Consider the following 19,238-nt stretch of genomic DNA (forward strand, 5'->3'; position numbering starts at 1 on the left):
AGAAATAAGCATCTTAGTGACCATGATGCATTCTAATTATTCTATTAAATGATCTTTGAATTTCCAAGGCTTTCATGCGTTACCAAGTAAAGTCTAAGTAATTGAATGCAGTTTTTGGTTTTTTTTAAAAACATCTGTAAAATTTTCAAAAAAATAGGATAGCAATATGGTTGTTCTTCAACCCTACAATATCTAATTATTTCTTGACCAAAATAATCCAGTACACCTAAATTAATCCCGGATAGTCGAATATTGGTCTCAATTATGATTATCGGCAAGATAGTGCTACCCTATGACTTAAGAACTGTTGTGTTGAGTGATTAAATTTTTTTTATGAATGGGAAGTCTGTTATTTTTATAAAAAAAATCAGCTTAGAAACTATTTTTAATTATTCCACGTCTGAGAAGTTTGATCAAGTATTATAGTTCAATATCAAATTCCATAGTACAGACCCGTTTTGGCAACACTCTCTAGAATTTTGTGTTGCCAAAATCGAATGATTTTTTCGTCAACTTTTTAGTTACCATAAATAAAAATTAACCATTGTTATTATTTACAACTCAATTTTCCACCATTTTTTGATAATTTTTAGTCAGTTTTGATTTTGAACATGATAAAATTTTTAAGACACATTTGAAACTTTTTTTTTGTTATATTTAAAATGTTTGTTTTTTTTTATCATACTTGCTATTTTTGTCATTTTGCATCTTGTTAAGATATTTTTTGCCATTTTTATTCTATTCTATTTTTCCTCATTTTTTGAGTGTTTTATTTTAGCCGATTTTCTGTTATTTGTTAAGAACGTTAAAACGTATTTATGGTGTTTGTCTAAGTTAAATTGGTCCTGTTATAGCGAAAACTGTATGGTAATATTGTTTCAAGAAACCGTTCATGTGAAATTACATGTGCCAAAACCGAATGTTGCCAAAATCGCATGTTGCCAAAATCGAATGTTGACAAAAACGAAAGGGGTCTGTACAAGAGAAAAAACTCTCAAAAATCTCAACCTTTAAAACTTTTGGAACGCAACGGAACGCTTAAAAATGCAGGGAACTATTAGAATAGTTCGTAAAAAAATTTAAGAAATAATGTTGATTTTGTTTTTAAAAACATAAGTGGTAGGTACTATTCTTATTTCGCCCACATCATTCATATTTTTGGTCATCCAAAAAAACTAAACTTATGCATGATTTATCCATTGATCAAATTAAAAAACGAATTGAAGAAAAAAATGCTGATCATTTTCAATTATTCGTATTTAAACATGAAAAACACATAGTGATACTATTCTTATATCGCTCATTGTAGTATAGTTGATTATTAAAAATATACAAAATGAATAAATTGATTTTCGGCGATTTCAGTTACGAAAAAATCTTAAAACGACTTTTATTTCTTCATCCGACGTTTCGGTATTTATTATGCCTTTTTCAAGGAGTCTATTAACATAACAAAATTAATGATGTGTTTAAAAAGGTGTTACAATAAATGGTGTACTTACTGAAATTGCTCGTTTTAATTGTCCAACAAGTTTTTTGAATTCCAGTTGTCTGTGGTGTATAACAAAAATATTCAAAGTTGAGCTTTCTACTTGCATGCAAATTCTCTCAGATTCTAGAACCAAAAAATGTTGTTCCAAACAAAAACCCGAAAGCTATTCACAATGCTACACCGATAGAGCCACCGCCTGAGACGCTAACCCTACTGAGTCTTGGCCCGAAGTTTGCACTTCCCATTAAACAATTACACATTTTTTCATCTCATTGCAGATATCGAATTGATTCTTGAATCTTACAAAAATATTTCAATTCGTAACAGAAATAGATGCGGGATTGCAAATATTATTCAAAACCACATTTATCAGTCGAATAATCTTTGCTAAGGTTGCCAGAATTTTTTCCACTCCCATCCGGGCCTAGCAATTCCGGGCATTTTTTCAAAAAACCTGGCAAAACCCGTGCATGGATTTCATTTTTTCAAATCCAAAAACCGGACAAAAACCGGGCAAAATATAGGTTTTACTAGCTGACCCGGTGTGCATTGCTACACCTTGCAAAAATAAATGAAATTTGTAAAAATTTATTCAAATTTAGATTTTTGTAAGAATTTTTTTTTTAATCAAACCTCATCATGGATTAGAACCAACAACTTTGAGATGAGAGCTGCAGCTGGAGTTCAGAATTGCAATTCAAAGATGGTATATATTATTTACTGAAGCTTGATCTCTAAACTTGTTTTTCAAGTTCTGAAATTTGCACTCTGTTTTTAAAGCTTCATAATGACTCAAATAATAACAATATTTATGGATATTCCACCTTTTTCTCCAAAATGGGAAGTAACGAACTTCTATAAAAACATTTGTCACATCTATTTTTGAGTTATGCTTAATATCCGTACGCAAAAAAACCCTCTTTTAAAATTTGGTCCCTTCTTTTAAAAGCTCTTTATCTTAAACTAACATGGAAGCTCCCCCATCTTTTCCAATTTTGTCCCCCACTGCTTGAAGAAGGTAGGCTGATTTACCCGGCCCGAGTTTACATAAATTTCTAATTGAAAGAAAATGATTCGCATATTGGAATTTATTGCACATTGTACTTTATGGAAATAGAATTTCGAAAACCAATCAATCGCGTGAATCGGGACAGTTTTTTTAGTATTTATCCTCAAATTCTGTATTATGAGCCCTTCCTGCCCCTGATTAGATGATGTATTTTTTTAAGATAAAAAAAATAAGCTATCGACATTTGAAAAAAAAAAAATGATGAAAAGGATTTTTAATAAACATTTCAAACAGCTTTTTTCACCATCCTCGCAAAAACAAATTTCTAAGTTAACATTTGTCCCGTATATTGGGGCAAGTGTAGATGCAAAGCTTATTTTCAGATGCGTCAGAGTAATGGCTTTAAAATGGATTTAATACGTATATCTGTTTGTTTGTTTTATCAAGCTTCATTTATATATCTGTAGTATTCCAGCAGTATAAATTTATGTTTGTTATTCCACTTTTAACGAATGCTGTTCAAAGAAAATGACCTTCATTTACAAAGAAATTTAAGAATTTTAAATGTCCGCTTCAGTTTCAACTTTCGGAATACCCCTTCTTTTCAACATATTGAATCATTTCAAAGATGAATTTCTTAAAAGTTCGACGTTTGCCCTTGCCCCATCGTGTAAGTTGACAGGAGGGGATATTGTTTTGAACACTTTCAAAGTATACTTAAAATTTCTCATAAAAATTTGCTTCCAGTTGAATATGAGTTTTAAAGTCTCACTTTTCAAAAAAGAAGCGGACCAAAAGTCTCTTTTATGCAGCCATGTTACACAAAAACACTTTTTATGTACGTACGTACGTACTTGAATTGGTATGTAAGCAAAAAGTACGATGTTTTTTCAGAATAATTTAAAATAAAAAGCTCCCATTTTCATTTCGAAATTCGTTTCTGTAGTGTATTTGGGCTGAAGTAACAATTTTTAGAAGAAAACATATTTTTTTTTTTTTTTTGGAACAGAGAAAAGTTGAACGTTTGAACATGCTCTAGTGTTACTTGAATGAAAATTCTTTCGAAAAATGAATTCCTTCACTTTTGGTCAATAAAAATCAGTTTATTTCTCTGATACTTTTCACTTATGAACACGTCAGTCCTATCTTATCTAATTTAAAGAAAAGGCTCTTGTGTCGGATCAGATTTTTTTTATCTTCTTTTTCAGATAAGTACATTTTTACATGATCAACAAAATGTTTCCGATCTACCTATGTAGACAGCTTATTCATATTTCTGTTATCAATATGATTCAAAAATAACCTTGGATTAAAAAATTGTATGTAAATTCTTTTAATTCAGTGTATTTTTTTTTTCAATTATCTACAAAATGTCATACCATTATTTCATTAGCATCAGAACTAAATTTAAATTTTTATTTCCACGTGCTGTGTACAATTAAGCAAGAAATGCACATCTAGGTTACATATCACCCCCACGTGCATAAGAAATATAGGTACTTGGTTGAGAAACAGGCGCCTAATTGTTCAATTTTTCTAGCGATCAACGAACAGCTTAGGTTACTATCCACTTACGACGACATTTGCTTGACCATAGAGACGAAAAACACACCTCTCAAAGAAAAGAAAATCTCTAAAATTGGATGCCATGACTGCTCAATTTCAGATTTTGTCAAAAAAAATTTATATGTTTTATTTGATCGGCAAAATGTCTATCTGGGTCACATCTAGGCGTCATTCATAACCATAAATGTGCTGTACAAATGAGCTAGGAATCAAGTAGAAAAAAAATCACATCAAGGCTTCATATCGCCACCCCTTGCACTGAAAATATGCTTGGTTGAGATATACGCGCCAAAATATTCCCTCTGAACAGTATGCTATGCCATGGTTACTATCCTCTCACGACGTTGGCTCGCGACGCCTCGACCTTGGAGACGAAAAATAAACCGCCCAAAGGAAGAAAAAATCTCGAGAAAATGGATGTCATGACTTTAATTTGTTCCGAAAAACTACAAACTTTGTATGGAAGCCCCCACTCCCTTAAATCGGACGGAGTTTTGACTATTACAGAAACCATCCCCGGCCCCAAAAACCCTCAGATGCCAAGTTTCACGATGATCGGTTCAGTAGTTTCCGAGTCTATAGGTAACAGACAGACAGACAAACATTCATTTTTATATATATACTAGCTGAACCCGTACGAACTTCGTTTCGCATTATATCATTGGTACGTCAAAAAGAGTTTAGAAAATTAATTCGAAACATTCTTTTGACAATTTTGGGGAAAAAATTCAACAGTGTTTAAAGTCGCTACTATTACTATTACTTGAAATTCAAAATTAACTGTTAATTGGCTTTTTATTAAAATTTATGTGAGAGTGTTTTCTTCTCGATCGGTTGAAAAATCTAGACATTATGGCAGAAACATGGACTATTTCTTTGTGTTTACGACTCTTTTGCTTGACCTTCACACTAAAATTGGTATCAATTAACTGCCTCGAACAAAATTATTGCACAAAACACTGAACTTTCAATGAAACCCTCTTTTTCTGTCCCATGGCCCGAAATTCGATAATTAAAACCAATTTTACGTTCCTCAAAACTCCCTTGTGCCATTTTTTCTTTTCAAATTATATGTAAAATAACGTCAGGAACTTGAAAACAGTGATCAGTGATTATAGACGCCCCTTTCGCCGACCCTTGACACGGAACATGCTACCTGGAGTCAATTGCTCATAGTTTATAACCCTCATCTGAACATTTTCATCTCAATCCGATGCATGATCACGACAATAGCGCTAAAACAGTGAGCAACTAACATGGACGGCCTTTTTTTGACCACGATTCAAAACTTGACACCTGAGATCAATTATCTTTTCTGTTAAACTCCCATGTGTCAATTTTCATTACAATTCTATGCTCAATCAAGAGAATATCGTAAAAACAGTGAACAGACAATAGCCCCTTTTGCCGACCCCTGAGTCAAGATTTGAAACCTGAAAGCAAAAGAGCGTCCCTCAAAACTCCTATGCGGAAATTATCATCTCAATCCAATGTAGAATAACGTCAAAATCGCAAAAACATTAAAGTTGGGTATGGACGACTCCTTCAGCTGACTTCTGATCCGCAATTCGAAACTTGAAATCGATTGCTCTTCTTTCAAAACACTCATGTGCAAATTTTTATCACAATCCGGTGTATAATAACACCAATATCGCAAAAACATTAATCAGTGAATATGGACGACCCCTTTGGCCGACCCCTGACCCTGAATTTGATAACTGTAATCGATTGCTCGTCTCTCAAAACACTCATGTGCAAATTTTCATCACAATCCAATGTAAAATAAAGCCAATATCGCAAAAACATTAATCAGTGGATATGGACGACCCCTTTTGCCAACCTCAAACCCTAAACTGTAATCGATTGCTCGTCTCTCAAAACACTAATATGCAAATTTTCATCACAACCCGATGTATAATAACGCCTATATCGCAAAAACATTAATCAGTGAATATGGACGACCCCTTTTGCCGACCCCTGACCCTAAATTTGATAACTGTGATCGATTGCTTGTCTCTCAAAACACTCATGTGCAAATTTTCATCGCAATCCAATGTAAAATAAAGCCAATATCGCAAAAACATTAATCAGTGAATATGGACGACCCCTTTTGCCGACCTCAAACCCTATATTTGATATATGTAATCGATTGCTCGTCTCTCAAAACACTCATGTGCAAATTTTCATCACAATCCGATGTATAATAACGCCAATATTGCAAAACATAAATCTGTGGATATGGACGACCCCTTTGGCTGACCCCTGACCCTAAATTTGATAACTGTAATCGATTGCTCGTCTCTCAAAACACTCATGTGCAAATTTTCATCACAATCCGACGGAAAATAACGTCAATAACGTGAAAACAATATTTGTCTTGTATGGACGACCCCTTTCAGAAGGGGTCGTCCAAAAATCTAAAAACATTTTTCATCATTCCTGGTCCTAATGAGCATCCATGCCAAATTTCAGATCTCTAGCTCTTAAGACGGCTGAGTCTATAGAGGACAAACAAACAAACAAACAAACAAACAAACATACAGATAATTGTTTTTTATATATATAGATTATTATATAAAAAAGCAAAGAAAAAATGCAAAAAAATGAAATTAATATTTTATAAAATGTAATTGCAGACTTCCAACAACTTTTTGGAACACTTAAATATTTGAAGGTTTATAAAAGTAAATCAGCGAAATTATTTGAAACAACCGTTGAAAAATTCCGTACCGTTAATCGATTTTGCTGAAACTTACTCAAAAACTTTGATTTTTTTTTGTTTCATTGTGAAAATTGTGAAAAAATCCGGGCAATATCCGGACTTTTTTTTACAATATCCGGGCAACCGGACCGGACCGGACTTTCTCGAAATTTTGCATCAAATATCCGGGCAAACCCGGATAAAACCGGGCAATCTGGCAAGCTTATCTTTGCTCATACAGAAACGCTACAACTGTTTTCTGTGATAAAGCTCGGAAATTTTTTAAAAACAAATCCGAACATCACAGTTATACAATCTGACAAAGGTAACAACACTGTAATTATGCTGATGTCCTTCCTATAATTTGTCGAAGTTTATAGGCAAAATAATCCAAAATTCCATTAAGAGCTCTTACAATATCATGAACCCTTTCGAATTTTGTGATTTCATTAGCACCATGACACTACCTGAGGATTACATTCTTATTTCACTCGTCTTCATTTACATGCATCCCAAAGGATCTTGTGCTACATGATATTATCTACAACTGGGATGACATTCGAGATAATACCAAAAATATCAATTTAGACTTTTTCCTGGAAATTGTGGAGTTTTGTTTTGACTGCAGTTTTTTTCAGGTTCGACAACAAATTCTACAAGCAAATATTTGGAACGGCCATGGGAAACCCTTTATCACTAATACTAGCAGATTTAGTTATGGAAGGTCTACTAAAGAATGTGGTGCCGAGTTTGGACTTTACTCTGCCTTTTATAAATAAATATGTAGATGATCTCATCACAACTATTCCACCATCCAAGCTGGATTACGTCGTTGAGAAGTTTAACAGTTACAATCAACATATACAATTCACGTGTGAAAAGGAGGCAAACAGGAAGATACAGACAATAATAACAAGCTGGTATCAAAAACCGATCTCTAGTGGCCGCTTTTTGGATTATTTGTCAATTCATCCACTTCACCAGAAAATCAACGTCACAAAAAACTTCATCAGTCGTGTTGATCGACAATCTCCGAAAGTAGATGAGGAAACCAAAATCGAATTAATGGATTCTCATTTAAAATTAAACAATTATCCTGTTTCACCGCGACATATGTTAATTAACAGTCGAAAATGTAAAAAGACAGTGGATTTGATTGAAACTGAACAATACAAATACAAATCCATCTCGTACATTCCTGGATTAACCGACAAAATCGGAAAATTTGCACAGGACATAAGTAGTGTTCAGTATAACCTACACAGCATTTTGTTTTCAAGAAATAAAAATTGGAGCGATGCGGTAGTGAGTGTGGATCAGAACAAATTTTTTTTCAAGTTGTAATTTATTTGGATTTAACAAAAAGAATCATTTACTAAGAATTTTACTTTCCAGAAATGATTTTTAATTTGAATTTTTGACAATATTTGCAAATATAGGTGGAACTTTAAAAAAATAAAGAATAAACTTCAAGTACCTAATCATCAAAACATCTATCAATTTATCATTTCAAATCAGTTTTTTCAACTCTTAGCCTACCGTGATCAACAAATTCTATTTTAAGCCTAAATAGTCCACACTAGGTAACCTGAACTGCGATTTTTGTTATGAGACAAACTTTGTTATCTCTTGTTGTTTAACACGTTCGTCGCCACGTCACCCATATTTGGGTGACGGGTGTATTTCCTGGGAGGCCCCGTCACATCAAAAAGCATGTGACGCTCTCTCACTCAAGTTAGCCGCTCAGTTTAGTCACACGTTACAAATAGTGGAGTTCTCCCTCGTTGTTCTCTTTCTCCGAGATTTTCTTTGGGCCCGGCATGTAAAACATCCAAAATGAGCGTGGCGACGAACGTGTTAAAACCTGAGACAGTCTCAAAGTCTCCCGAATAAAATCAGAGACGCTGAGACCGAAGCGTCTTCTAGTGTGGACTAACTTTGAAACTGAGATTTTTCAAGTATTGTTTATAAATAAACTTTTTTTATGATGATCTATCGGTGAAGCTAGAGAGGTTTCCAAACATTGTTGTTACAATGAAATGAAATGAAATCGTTTATTTAAAAAATCAAATTAAATTTCTTTTTCAAGTATAATTAGTATGGGAGAGTGGGGAATCATGGGTCACTTTTTTTTCGTTATTCCATAAGTTCATTATTATAAAAGATAAAATGAAAATAAAAAATGGTATGGATTTCTACATTTTCAAGGTAGCATGAGGTTTTTTTTTAAATTTTAAATAAGTCTATATAAGTCTATATAAGTAAATAATCTGTAAAACCTAAATCGGCTAAGACGGTGTATGTCTTTTTGGCTCTTTTTTAATATTAAATAAGTTATTTTCCCCAAATTCTGACTGTTTGAAAAAAAGCTATATTTTTTGGATTTTGAAAAAAAGGTGGGGAATCGTGGGCCACCAAATCCAAATTGGCCAAATAACATGCAAAGTTTATGAGTTGACTCAAAACTGTGATTTCCTAATTCATTTCGTTATTTTAAAGCAATTTCAGACGATGAAATAAAAAAAAAGCTGTGTATGATCGCATAGATTCCAAAATTTTTCATAACTCTTCATTTGGCATAAGACAATTTTACAGATAGGTAAAACGTGTTTTAAGTTCTGAATGTGCATAAAAACATAAAAATAAAGGTGATTCAAGATCTGTTGCCCACGATTCCCCACAAGCTTTGATTTGCAAATTGGTTGCGTTTGTGTGACTTATTGATGTTTCATCAAAAATTCCTTTTACATGTGAAAGATCATGACAAAACTAAGATCATAAGCGTATGAGCATATTTTCGTTATGAACTTTAGGTTCCCCATCGATGCAATTAGCGGGTGTATTTTTAATTATGAAAGTAAATTTTTCTAACTTTTTTTAGCTTCATAAATAAAAGAAGCATATGATGCGTATTTAAGTCAACCACATATAGAAATATATGCTCACGCAAATCGACGACGATGACAGTTGGTTCGAGATTTTAATCTCAACACACATCTGAGATATTAAAAGTGGCCCATGTTTCCCCATGGCCCACGATACCCCACTCTCCCCTACTTTTATTCTATTTACAATTATGAATTTTATTTTTTTTTCTTAAAATTTGTGGTAAAGTATTCGACATAAAAACGCCAATCTTTAATTTATCTGAAACGATTTTTTTAGATAATTTTCGTTTTCACTAATAGTTTTTACCAAACTTTTGTACTTGCGGATAAACAAACTCCACCAAAAGCAATCAGTCAAAGAAGAATGCTGATACATACTTTAGCGTTTAATTGCTAAATAAGTTCGCTTTTTTTTGTTGACAAATTTATTTTCTCATGAGATTTCTGATAAAGTAACGGATACACAAACTCCACTTAGTGCAATTATTCAAGCGAGATTGTTATTTTCCACAAGGTGATGGAGATTGTTTATCCGTAACTCTTCAAAAATGATGTTAAATATAAAATATACTAACAAAAATGTAGCGGATTAATTTGCGAATAACGTCTTCATGACAGCCTCTGAATTTATTGCGTAAAAATTCTTTACCTATAATTCGATGATTCAGAATTAGGTAAACTATCATTTGTTTTTGATTTTATTTTAAATTCATCCACATTTTAACAGAAAATTCAAACAAGTTTCTTGTCCACAAAATTTGAAAAAAAATCCAAGCCTCTCTATGAGTTTTTCTCCGGAAAAAGTTTGTTAAAAAGAAGAGAGTGTTTTCTAAAATTATAAAAACAATTTTGGAAATGTCAAATTTTTCTTCTCAAGAGTCTGAAAGAAAGATATCGTGACCTGATATGTGAAACGTTCATTAGAAAAAAGGTTTGAAAATATGAAAACTAAATAGTGATTTTACGTCATAAAAACTCAAAACAAACGTTTCAGTTTTTTGTGTGTCAATACAGTTTTTAAATTTTCACCAAAGCAAAAAGAGCTTGCATCTTTGAGCAAACGACAATTTAGAACAAATGAAATAGTTTCTGTTAAAGAATTTCCAAGATTACAGTTCTTATGAATTTATCGGTTGTCAAAGTTCTCGGAAATGGGGGAACATCTCTTTCTGAAAGCGGACAGCAACAGCCGTAAGTTGGTCGCCCCATTCTTCGGAGAGCTTCCGCAGCAGATAGAAACCGTTCAATTGCTTTCACTATAATCGGACGCAGCCCCCCGCTCTTTCGGGTTTGGGAAAGTGTGTAAAATCAGGAAGCGAAAATAGTATTGGGGGAACGGAGTGAAAAGAATTTATATTTAGCTCGGTTGCCCGGCGCTCGGCCTTCACTACATACCTCCGTTTCGGCATCACAGCTGCAAAGCGACAGAGTACTTAATCCTCCGGCACCACGCCTCAGTGAATTCTTGGCGGAACCGGAACCTGCTCCTCCTCCATTTTCTTTTGCCGCCGCCGCCGTGGAGCTGTTGGTGGATTTCAGTATCGAGGAGCCAGGACGTGTTAGGGTAGCTGTGGCCGCCACCGTTGCCGACATCGGATATTGCTGAAATTGGTACTGAGGTTGAGCTTGAGATTGGGATGCTGCTGCCAGCTTGGGTTGTTGATGCTGATGCTGATATCGATGATGTTGATGGTGATGGTGTTTGTGCGAATGCAGCGGATGCTGATAGTCAGATTGAGACGAGGAACAGGTCGAGTAGCTATCATTGTTCAGCTCCGATGCCTGTTTGTTGCTGTACTCTTTCAGTTTCTGCTGATGGAGCAGAACTTGCGTTTTTATCGAGGACTGCTCGTTGCTGCTATTTACATTTAAATTGGATTTCCCACCGTAGCTGTTGCGAAGCGTGTGAAAGCGTTTAAACTCATCGGTTGCCGCAGTGGTGGTGTCCGATTTGACGCCACTTCCGGCCGTCGTCGCCGATTTGCCCTGCAGGGGCAAATTGCTCCACTTTCCGGATCCGGATCCGCCGTTCCGACCCACAGCAGAAGTTGATTGTTGACCATTGTTGTTCCCAACGCCAACGATAGGAGGAGATTCGCACTCGCTGAACGACTTTTTCAATCGCTGATGATAGCTATTGTTACGCTTGAGGGTGCTGGAAGCACTCGAGTTGGACTCGATTTTTCCGTTGTGCTTCAGATAAGAAGGCCCATTGCGGTTGATATCGGTCATTTTGAGACCGGATTCCACCGAATACCACTACAACGTCAAACACTTAAAAACACAAAAACAACCCCTCGACGTCGATTCGTTTCAACAATCTCTTAATAAATGGATTGGGTTTGCAAATTTCCCAGCTCATTCGGAAGCGATTTCATCGCTGCACTGCTGCTGTCGGCATTTCCATTCATATTGTCGATGCTTCTAATGACCATTCAATTGGTTCCAGCTTCCTGTGAAATGAAAGGAGAGAAAGGAAATCATGATGAGAAAATCGATCATACATTGCTGCTTATACGTAAGTACTTATATACACATCGTTAGTAATAAAAGTGAACGAGGCAGGAACAATTCGAACGGGAAAATTCTTTTTCTGATTGACGTGGGTCTTGTCGAGGACTGCCTCAAGGAAATAGAATAACACGGATGAAGAATTATTATTCATTTATTCTATATGAGGGCATGAAAAATAAAAACTGTTGAGAAAACACTATTTCATTTTCTTTAATTCTGTTATTTAACAACAGTAATCGTTCGTTTAACGGACCATTTTGGAACCGAAGAGTGCATCCGACTACCAAAAATGTCCGATTACTAATGGTACAAAGAAAATTAAATTATTTCAGCAAAATTCACTATTTTGCGTCATAACATTGACATATCAAAAGAAACTGACAATGAAAACATAAAAAAAAAACTCGCCACCGATCGTTGCCTAGAGGATAGCGTTTAAGTCTTCTAAGCCAGAGGTCAAAGATCGAGTCTCAGTCACGGCAGACATAGTATGTACCTACTCTTTCTGAGGGCTGATATAAATTATAAAAGCAACAGTGCTGTACCATTTTGTATTCGAGCCATAAAATTTTCAATCAATTCGTGAAGTTTAATCCAACGATCAAGTATGCACTCAAAAAGCGTTACATCTTTTAAGAAATCTTCGAATAAATACAACTTTTTGAAATAAAAATCGTCCGATCATACAGCAGGGCATTTTGAAAAAGACATACTCCGTCTTAGCCGATTAAGGCTTTTCAGAGAGAATAAATGACATGGATAACTCTAGATTAACATTTTATACCCAGTATCGAGATGGGAATCGAACCCATGCCATCAGTGGAGCAGCGATTATCATCTTATCACGCAAACCATCCGACCACCGAGGCGTACAAGGCCCCAGGCTCCAGAAACGAGCGATCATAAATACTGTACTAATTAGAGATGTACCGAATATTCGGTCGGCCGAATATTCGGCGCCGAATACCGCCAAAAAACCGGTAAGCCGAATATTTGGCTCACCGAATATTTGAGCTAAGTATTCGGCCGAATAGGCCGAATATCTACTACAGACTTGTAAAATTTTCCAAATGGATAATTTATAAAATATTCAAAAGTAATATTTTAAAGCTACAAAACCATTCAAAACTTATGGTTTCAGCAAAACATCTAAGTAGTATCCGCGTATCTTTCACTGTAGATCGTACAGGAGAATGCTGACAAGTATAGTATTATACTTTGATTATAGTTTATTCAAGATTTTCTGGATATATTCAGGCTTGCCCATAAATCTAGTAAAGATTCCAGATAAGTCAAATCTGACCGGGATTTCCAGATATTGTTTAAAACGTCTCGAATTTTGCTCGGATTTATTCAGATTATTTGCTACATCAAATAAAAACTTGAATTTCTTTATTTAAACTTTTATATTTTTCGTTCAATAACGATTTTTCGAAAATTTCAAAATAGGGTGAATGTACCCAATCTTGGCCCCTAAGGCATGGTTGACTAGATTTCCCATGATTGCAGTCTACCTGTAATGTGTACCTTCAAAAGTCCTTCGACAAATATGATTGCTTACTAGCCTGAAATGCAGTAAAAATATGTCCTTGCTTGAAAGCGGTTGATAATTTAAGATAAACCTGATCTAACTTTTGATCGAAATGCTCCTTATTGTAGCCCCCGCGCCGAATTTTGGCCCTTTATGAGTTCCTTAAATTGGCCGTCTCTGGGAAAAACTTGCCTCACTAATACAACAACAGCCCCCACGAATTCATTGAAAATATCCCGGAAGGAAGCACATCAATGTTCTGTATTGTTTTCAAAAAGTCGGAAGTACGAAATGTCAATCAATTTTTATAATTGATATTTGCATGTAAAATTTTAATCTTACGTCAAAAAGCATTACTAGTTTATTTCAGTTTTTGTGTATTCATAATTTCTATTATAAGTTCCAAATTATGGCCTAAACATAACATAAATATGTTCATTAATCAAGCAAACAAATCGTTTGCTAAATCTGTAACATGCAATCATGATAGATATGATTCCAGTGAAGTTAACAGGGTAACATAAGATAGTAAATGTTCATATTTTTTTTATTCTGCTCCCATAAAAGGAGGACCGACATTTTAAAAACTATTATGATCGAGGCAAGAAGCAAGCTAAAGCAAAAACTTAAGTCAGCGAAAGATTCTTGTAATCATACATATTCAAAATGTCGCCCTTAGGAATTTTCTAGCAATCGTTTGCGTACACCGGGAAAGCAAAACAAGACAAACTTTCGCTCACTCCAGCCAGTCTGATAGAAATAGATTGCATCTCACTCATTCGTTTGGAAACTATAGGCAATGGAAGCGAACAGCAAATTCAAAAGCTGGCTGAAATTCGTGCTGCATCCCACTCGCACTCATGCAAAATCATCACCCAAACTCGGCAGCGCTTCTTTCGCATATTCCTTTCCAACAGAGACCAAACGTCATCACCTCCTGCTGATGCACAGTGATCTATAATTAAAAACAAACTTGGTCAAAATATTATTTTTGATTTCACATGAAACTGCAAACAATAAAAATTCAAGTTCGTTACAACATAGTATTCCAACATTGCAGTGTAATAATATTTTTAAATAAACATAATATTAGAGTGTCATAATTTGAGCTTTATAACAATTTCTTTCAAAGCGACACATATGCAGCGAATGTTCATCTTCAATACAAATCAAATTAAATCAAAATACGTTAAACCTCATTTGAAAATGCGGAATTTTTTGGGTTTGGATATAGCAACTTCAACATTTAGATCCACGATATCAATTCGGATCCGGATCCGGTAAATTAATTTACTGAGAGGTGAATTTTATTGAGAAGAAAAATTCTCGAAATTTACCTTTAAAGAGCAGCTTAAATTGTAGCATTTTAATTCAAACTAAGATGCCAAATACGCTTGAGTCCGCTTGAGAGATAAATGAATTGATTATAGTCCAAAATACATTCATGATATTTTTAAGTTATTTCAATCATTCATTTTACTTTTGACCGGCTTTGCAATTTCCAGACCACTGTGCACCGTCGGCCGACGAACGGCTGCCGGCTGCCGACTGCCTGCTGATGTCGTTTTCACACATACATGCATACTTCTATTCGTGGAATTGCATGCCAAAATAAGGCAAAAAATATGTTTATATTTTCTTGAATTCTAGATAGAAAATGTACGTCGTTTGGAGTAAGTTATAATTTTATATTTTTTGCCATGTTTTGCTGCAACCAACGGTATTTTTTAGTGATTTTTCCATAAGGAAGTGTGTTTTTAAAATCAATCCGAAGATGGCAGATGCACTAGCAAGGTAGGTTCATTTTAGATCGCTCTGATTTCTACCATTACTAAAACTCTGAACACAGTAGTACTAGAAGATATCAACAAAAAATTACAAACATCTAAAATTCTCCCAGAAACATCCTTCGGTTTTCGTAAAAATATGTCAACAGAACACTGCGTTACATATGCCACAAACTTCATTATGGAAAGCAAAAGAAAAGGGATGACAGTAATTGGAGTATTTTTCGATTTTAAAAATGCTTTCAATTCTATCAATGTCTATAAACTACGAGATATAATGAAAGAAAATAACTTCAGTCCAGACACTGTTACGTGGATATACAATTTTCTTATAAATAGAAAAACTATTATCAACACGGAAGAAGGACGAGTGGAACACGTAGTTTCTAGTGGATTACCGCAAGGAGATGTTCTCTCTCCAACTCTTTTCAATATATACACCTCAAGCCTCCATGAAACAAACTTAGACCCCAATGAACTAACCCTTCAATTCGCCGATGACTTCTTCAAGTTGGTGAGACTTAAAAATGAGAATCGAGCAATTGAAAAAATGCAACAACTAATAAATGTTTTTGTCAGTAAAGCATCAAATCTAGGACTAATTATCAATTGCTCAAAAACTAAAGCAATGATTTTTAAAAACAGTGATAAAGCACTAAACCTTGAGATAAATGGTGAATTACTGGAAACAGTCAGGAATTATAAGTACCTGGGAATAATATTAGACCAAAACCTAAAATATGGCACACACGTAAAAACAATTATTGAAAAAGTACACGAAAGGCAAAAAATGCTTAAAATCATAGGAAGCATCAAAAGTGGAGCTACTCCGCGAGTAATGATGCTATACCATAAAGCTCTATATGGAAACTTTCTAAATTATGGCTCGACAATTTACGGAGGAATAAATAAGACTTACATCAACAAACTAGAAGTGACAAACAGACAATGCCTCAGAATCGCGACTGGTTGTTCAAAGTCGACACCTATAAATACTTTGGCAGCCATCTCAGGTGAAGGCCCACTACACCTTAAGAGAATCTATCTTGCAAAAAAACGTATTACACAGCATATTTATCGAAACGATTTAATAGCGCAACAACTACAATCGTTAGAAAGTAGAACAGGAAATTTGGAAAGACAATACAGTTTCCTTGAACAAGTATTTCTTAAGAATGCAAATGAATTTCAACAAATATACATACAGCGAAGAATTAATGATAAACCAATCACCGTCACAGTCCAAGAACAAATCAAAGAAACACAGATTAGAAAAAAGCAACAGTCAGCAGATGTAATGAGAAAAGAAGTTACGAACATGCTCAACACACAATACCCTTGCTACAATTTAATTTTCACGGATGCTTCAAAAAGCAAAGATAAGTGTGGAATAGGAGTTTTTGAATTATACAACAACAAAGAAATTAGTATACAATTGGCTAATGAAGTCTCAATCACTACAGCTGAACTGATTGCGATAAAAACAGCACTAGAAAATATAGATTTAGAAGCCACAACCAGAAACCTGATTCTCACAGACTCACAAGCATCATGTATGATATTGAAAAGCCACCTTGAATTAAATGAATTCGATGAGTTGACATACCAGATACTAACGCTAGCTGAGTTGAAAAGAACGACTATTCAATGGATACCAGCACACATCCAAATAGTCGGGAACGAGAAAGCGGATCAATTAGCCAAGCAAGGATTATCGAGTCCATGCGTTATGATAAACAAATTGCGTCTGAGTGACAAGACACTCATAGCGAAAAAAGAATGGTTTCATTCAATTAATGAATGGTACCAGGAATATGCAACCATAACAAATAAGGGAACGAAGTTCTATCGTTTTCAATCTTCGTATAATGAAAAGCCTTGGTATTGGAATACCAATCTGAATAATATTCAGGTTCGAATAATGAATCGTCTTTTAAGTGGCCACGATTTCTCACCATATTGGTTAGGAATAATGCGAGTACGAGACACATCAATCTGTGATCTTTGTGAAGTACCTTTCACTAGTGAACATGCTATTCTAAACTGCATAAAGTACAATCATCTACGGAATTATTATGATTGGGACAAATTCAGCAGCCTTCTCGAGTTGATTCGAGATTTCGACGAAAATCGAATGAAAGAAATTCTGAGCTTTCTAGAAAAAGCGAAATTCAAAATCTAAAATTTCAAATTGGCAACACTGTACACATATCTATGAACCGCGTACGCTAAATCGAATGAAGTGAAAAGTGGTGTTATAGAGTTTCATTCTCTGGCCAAAAAAACTAAAACGAAGAAGAAGAAGAAGAAGATTTTAGATTTTTTCCAAAGATCATAATTTAATTTGCAGTTTGTCATGCGAAAAAAAATTATTACGCAGTCATTTGGATTCAATTGTGGACAAATGCTATGCAGAATGTTGCCATATGCGATTTCCTTTTATGTTTAATTTTTTTTCATTTTTAGGCGTATGTTTGACATGAAAATCACCAAAATGCATTTTGGCATGCCAAGATTAGGAGCATGCCAATTTAAGGCTCACTTACCCTAAACATAGGTTTCGTCCTTTTATAATTTTTTTTTATTCAAAAATCGTCCTGAATGCCTGACCATGTGGATACGTCTGGTTGAAAGTATGGTATGCTTAAGGTTAAAAATCATCTTTCTTTCCAACAACTATTTTTAAGTTATCTTGCTCAAATTCAACCGTCATCTAACTAAATATCAAAGAAGCAAATTAAAATAGCTTGGCACCTGTTTTGAAATGTTCTGTCCCAGATTTCACCGGAACGCAATCTCTTTGGGGATAAATGCCCTAGAAGCGACTAGTCATGTGATGTCTTCTCAGTTATTGGTGACATTTCAAAAATCAGAAAGACCCCAACTTTAATGCATTTATATACAGAGGTAAACACAAATCGAAAAAAAACTCAGTTTATGACGAATCCAGCAAAAAATATCCATTTCCAGTTCAAATCAATCTTCAGCTATTTTAAAATACTTGATCAGATAGGTGTTTTTGAACAGGCATGATGGCTAAACTAAATTGAAACTTGATAGATTTAGCGTTCTTAAGTTACCGGAAGAAAATAACTCAGAAAGTAACTCATTTGTATATTGAACTATACTTCTGGATTTTTTTCTGACACAAGGGTATCACTTGCTTTTATCCACACAAAAGCAAGGCTGACTAAGGAACAATGCTAAAATATAAAAAAAAATCTCAAAAATACAGGCTCAACAAAGTTTGCCGGGTCAGCTAGTCTGATATAAAATCATCGACTAAAAACATGAGAGGCATTAATATGGAAGAAATAGAAAGCATTGAAATACTCGCTAAAGTTTTTTTTCATTAAAAACTCAAAAGAATATTGGTTTGGCCGAATAGTTGAAAACGTCAATATTCGGTATTCGGCCGATCGCGGAATACCACTATTCGGTACATCTCTAGTACTAATAAATTATTTTGGATTGAATTTTTGATTGAATTTCGTGAATATAAAATGAAGTGATATATATACATGCACTGCACAATAATCTAGAGTGTCACAATGACACTATCGGAAGTTTTATAGCTTGGAACCTTTTTCAGTCGCATAGTAAAAAATATGTTTAAAAAAATAATCATCCAATTATCCATCCATCCTGCAAGCTTAATGAACGATTTATTAACTGTCTTATAAAACACCTGTGAGTGAACCTCGATCGGAACCTCCTTTTCTTGACCAAGACGTCCTCTTCTGAAGGCCA

General features: G+C 34.6%; 1 protein-coding gene across 1 annotated transcript in view; it reads right to left on the minus strand.

Moving 5' to 3' along the window:
• LOC129746102 (uncharacterized) overlaps window positions 1-19,238 on the minus strand; it is a 271,077-nt gene that overhangs the window by 162,555 nt on the left and 89,284 nt on the right. The window contains exon 2 of the mRNA XM_055739564.1: window positions 11,052-12,109. Within this exon, the coding sequence (XP_055595539.1) occupies window positions 11,052-11,888 (837 nt within the window). The 5' untranslated portion in view covers window positions 11,889-12,109. The remainder of the gene's footprint in view (window positions 1-11,051; window positions 12,110-19,238) is intronic.

This window comes from Uranotaenia lowii, chromosome 2, assembly GCF_029784155.1.
Source record: "Uranotaenia lowii strain MFRU-FL chromosome 2, ASM2978415v1, whole genome shotgun sequence".
Taxonomy (NCBI): domain Eukaryota; kingdom Metazoa; phylum Arthropoda; class Insecta; order Diptera; family Culicidae; genus Uranotaenia; species Uranotaenia lowii.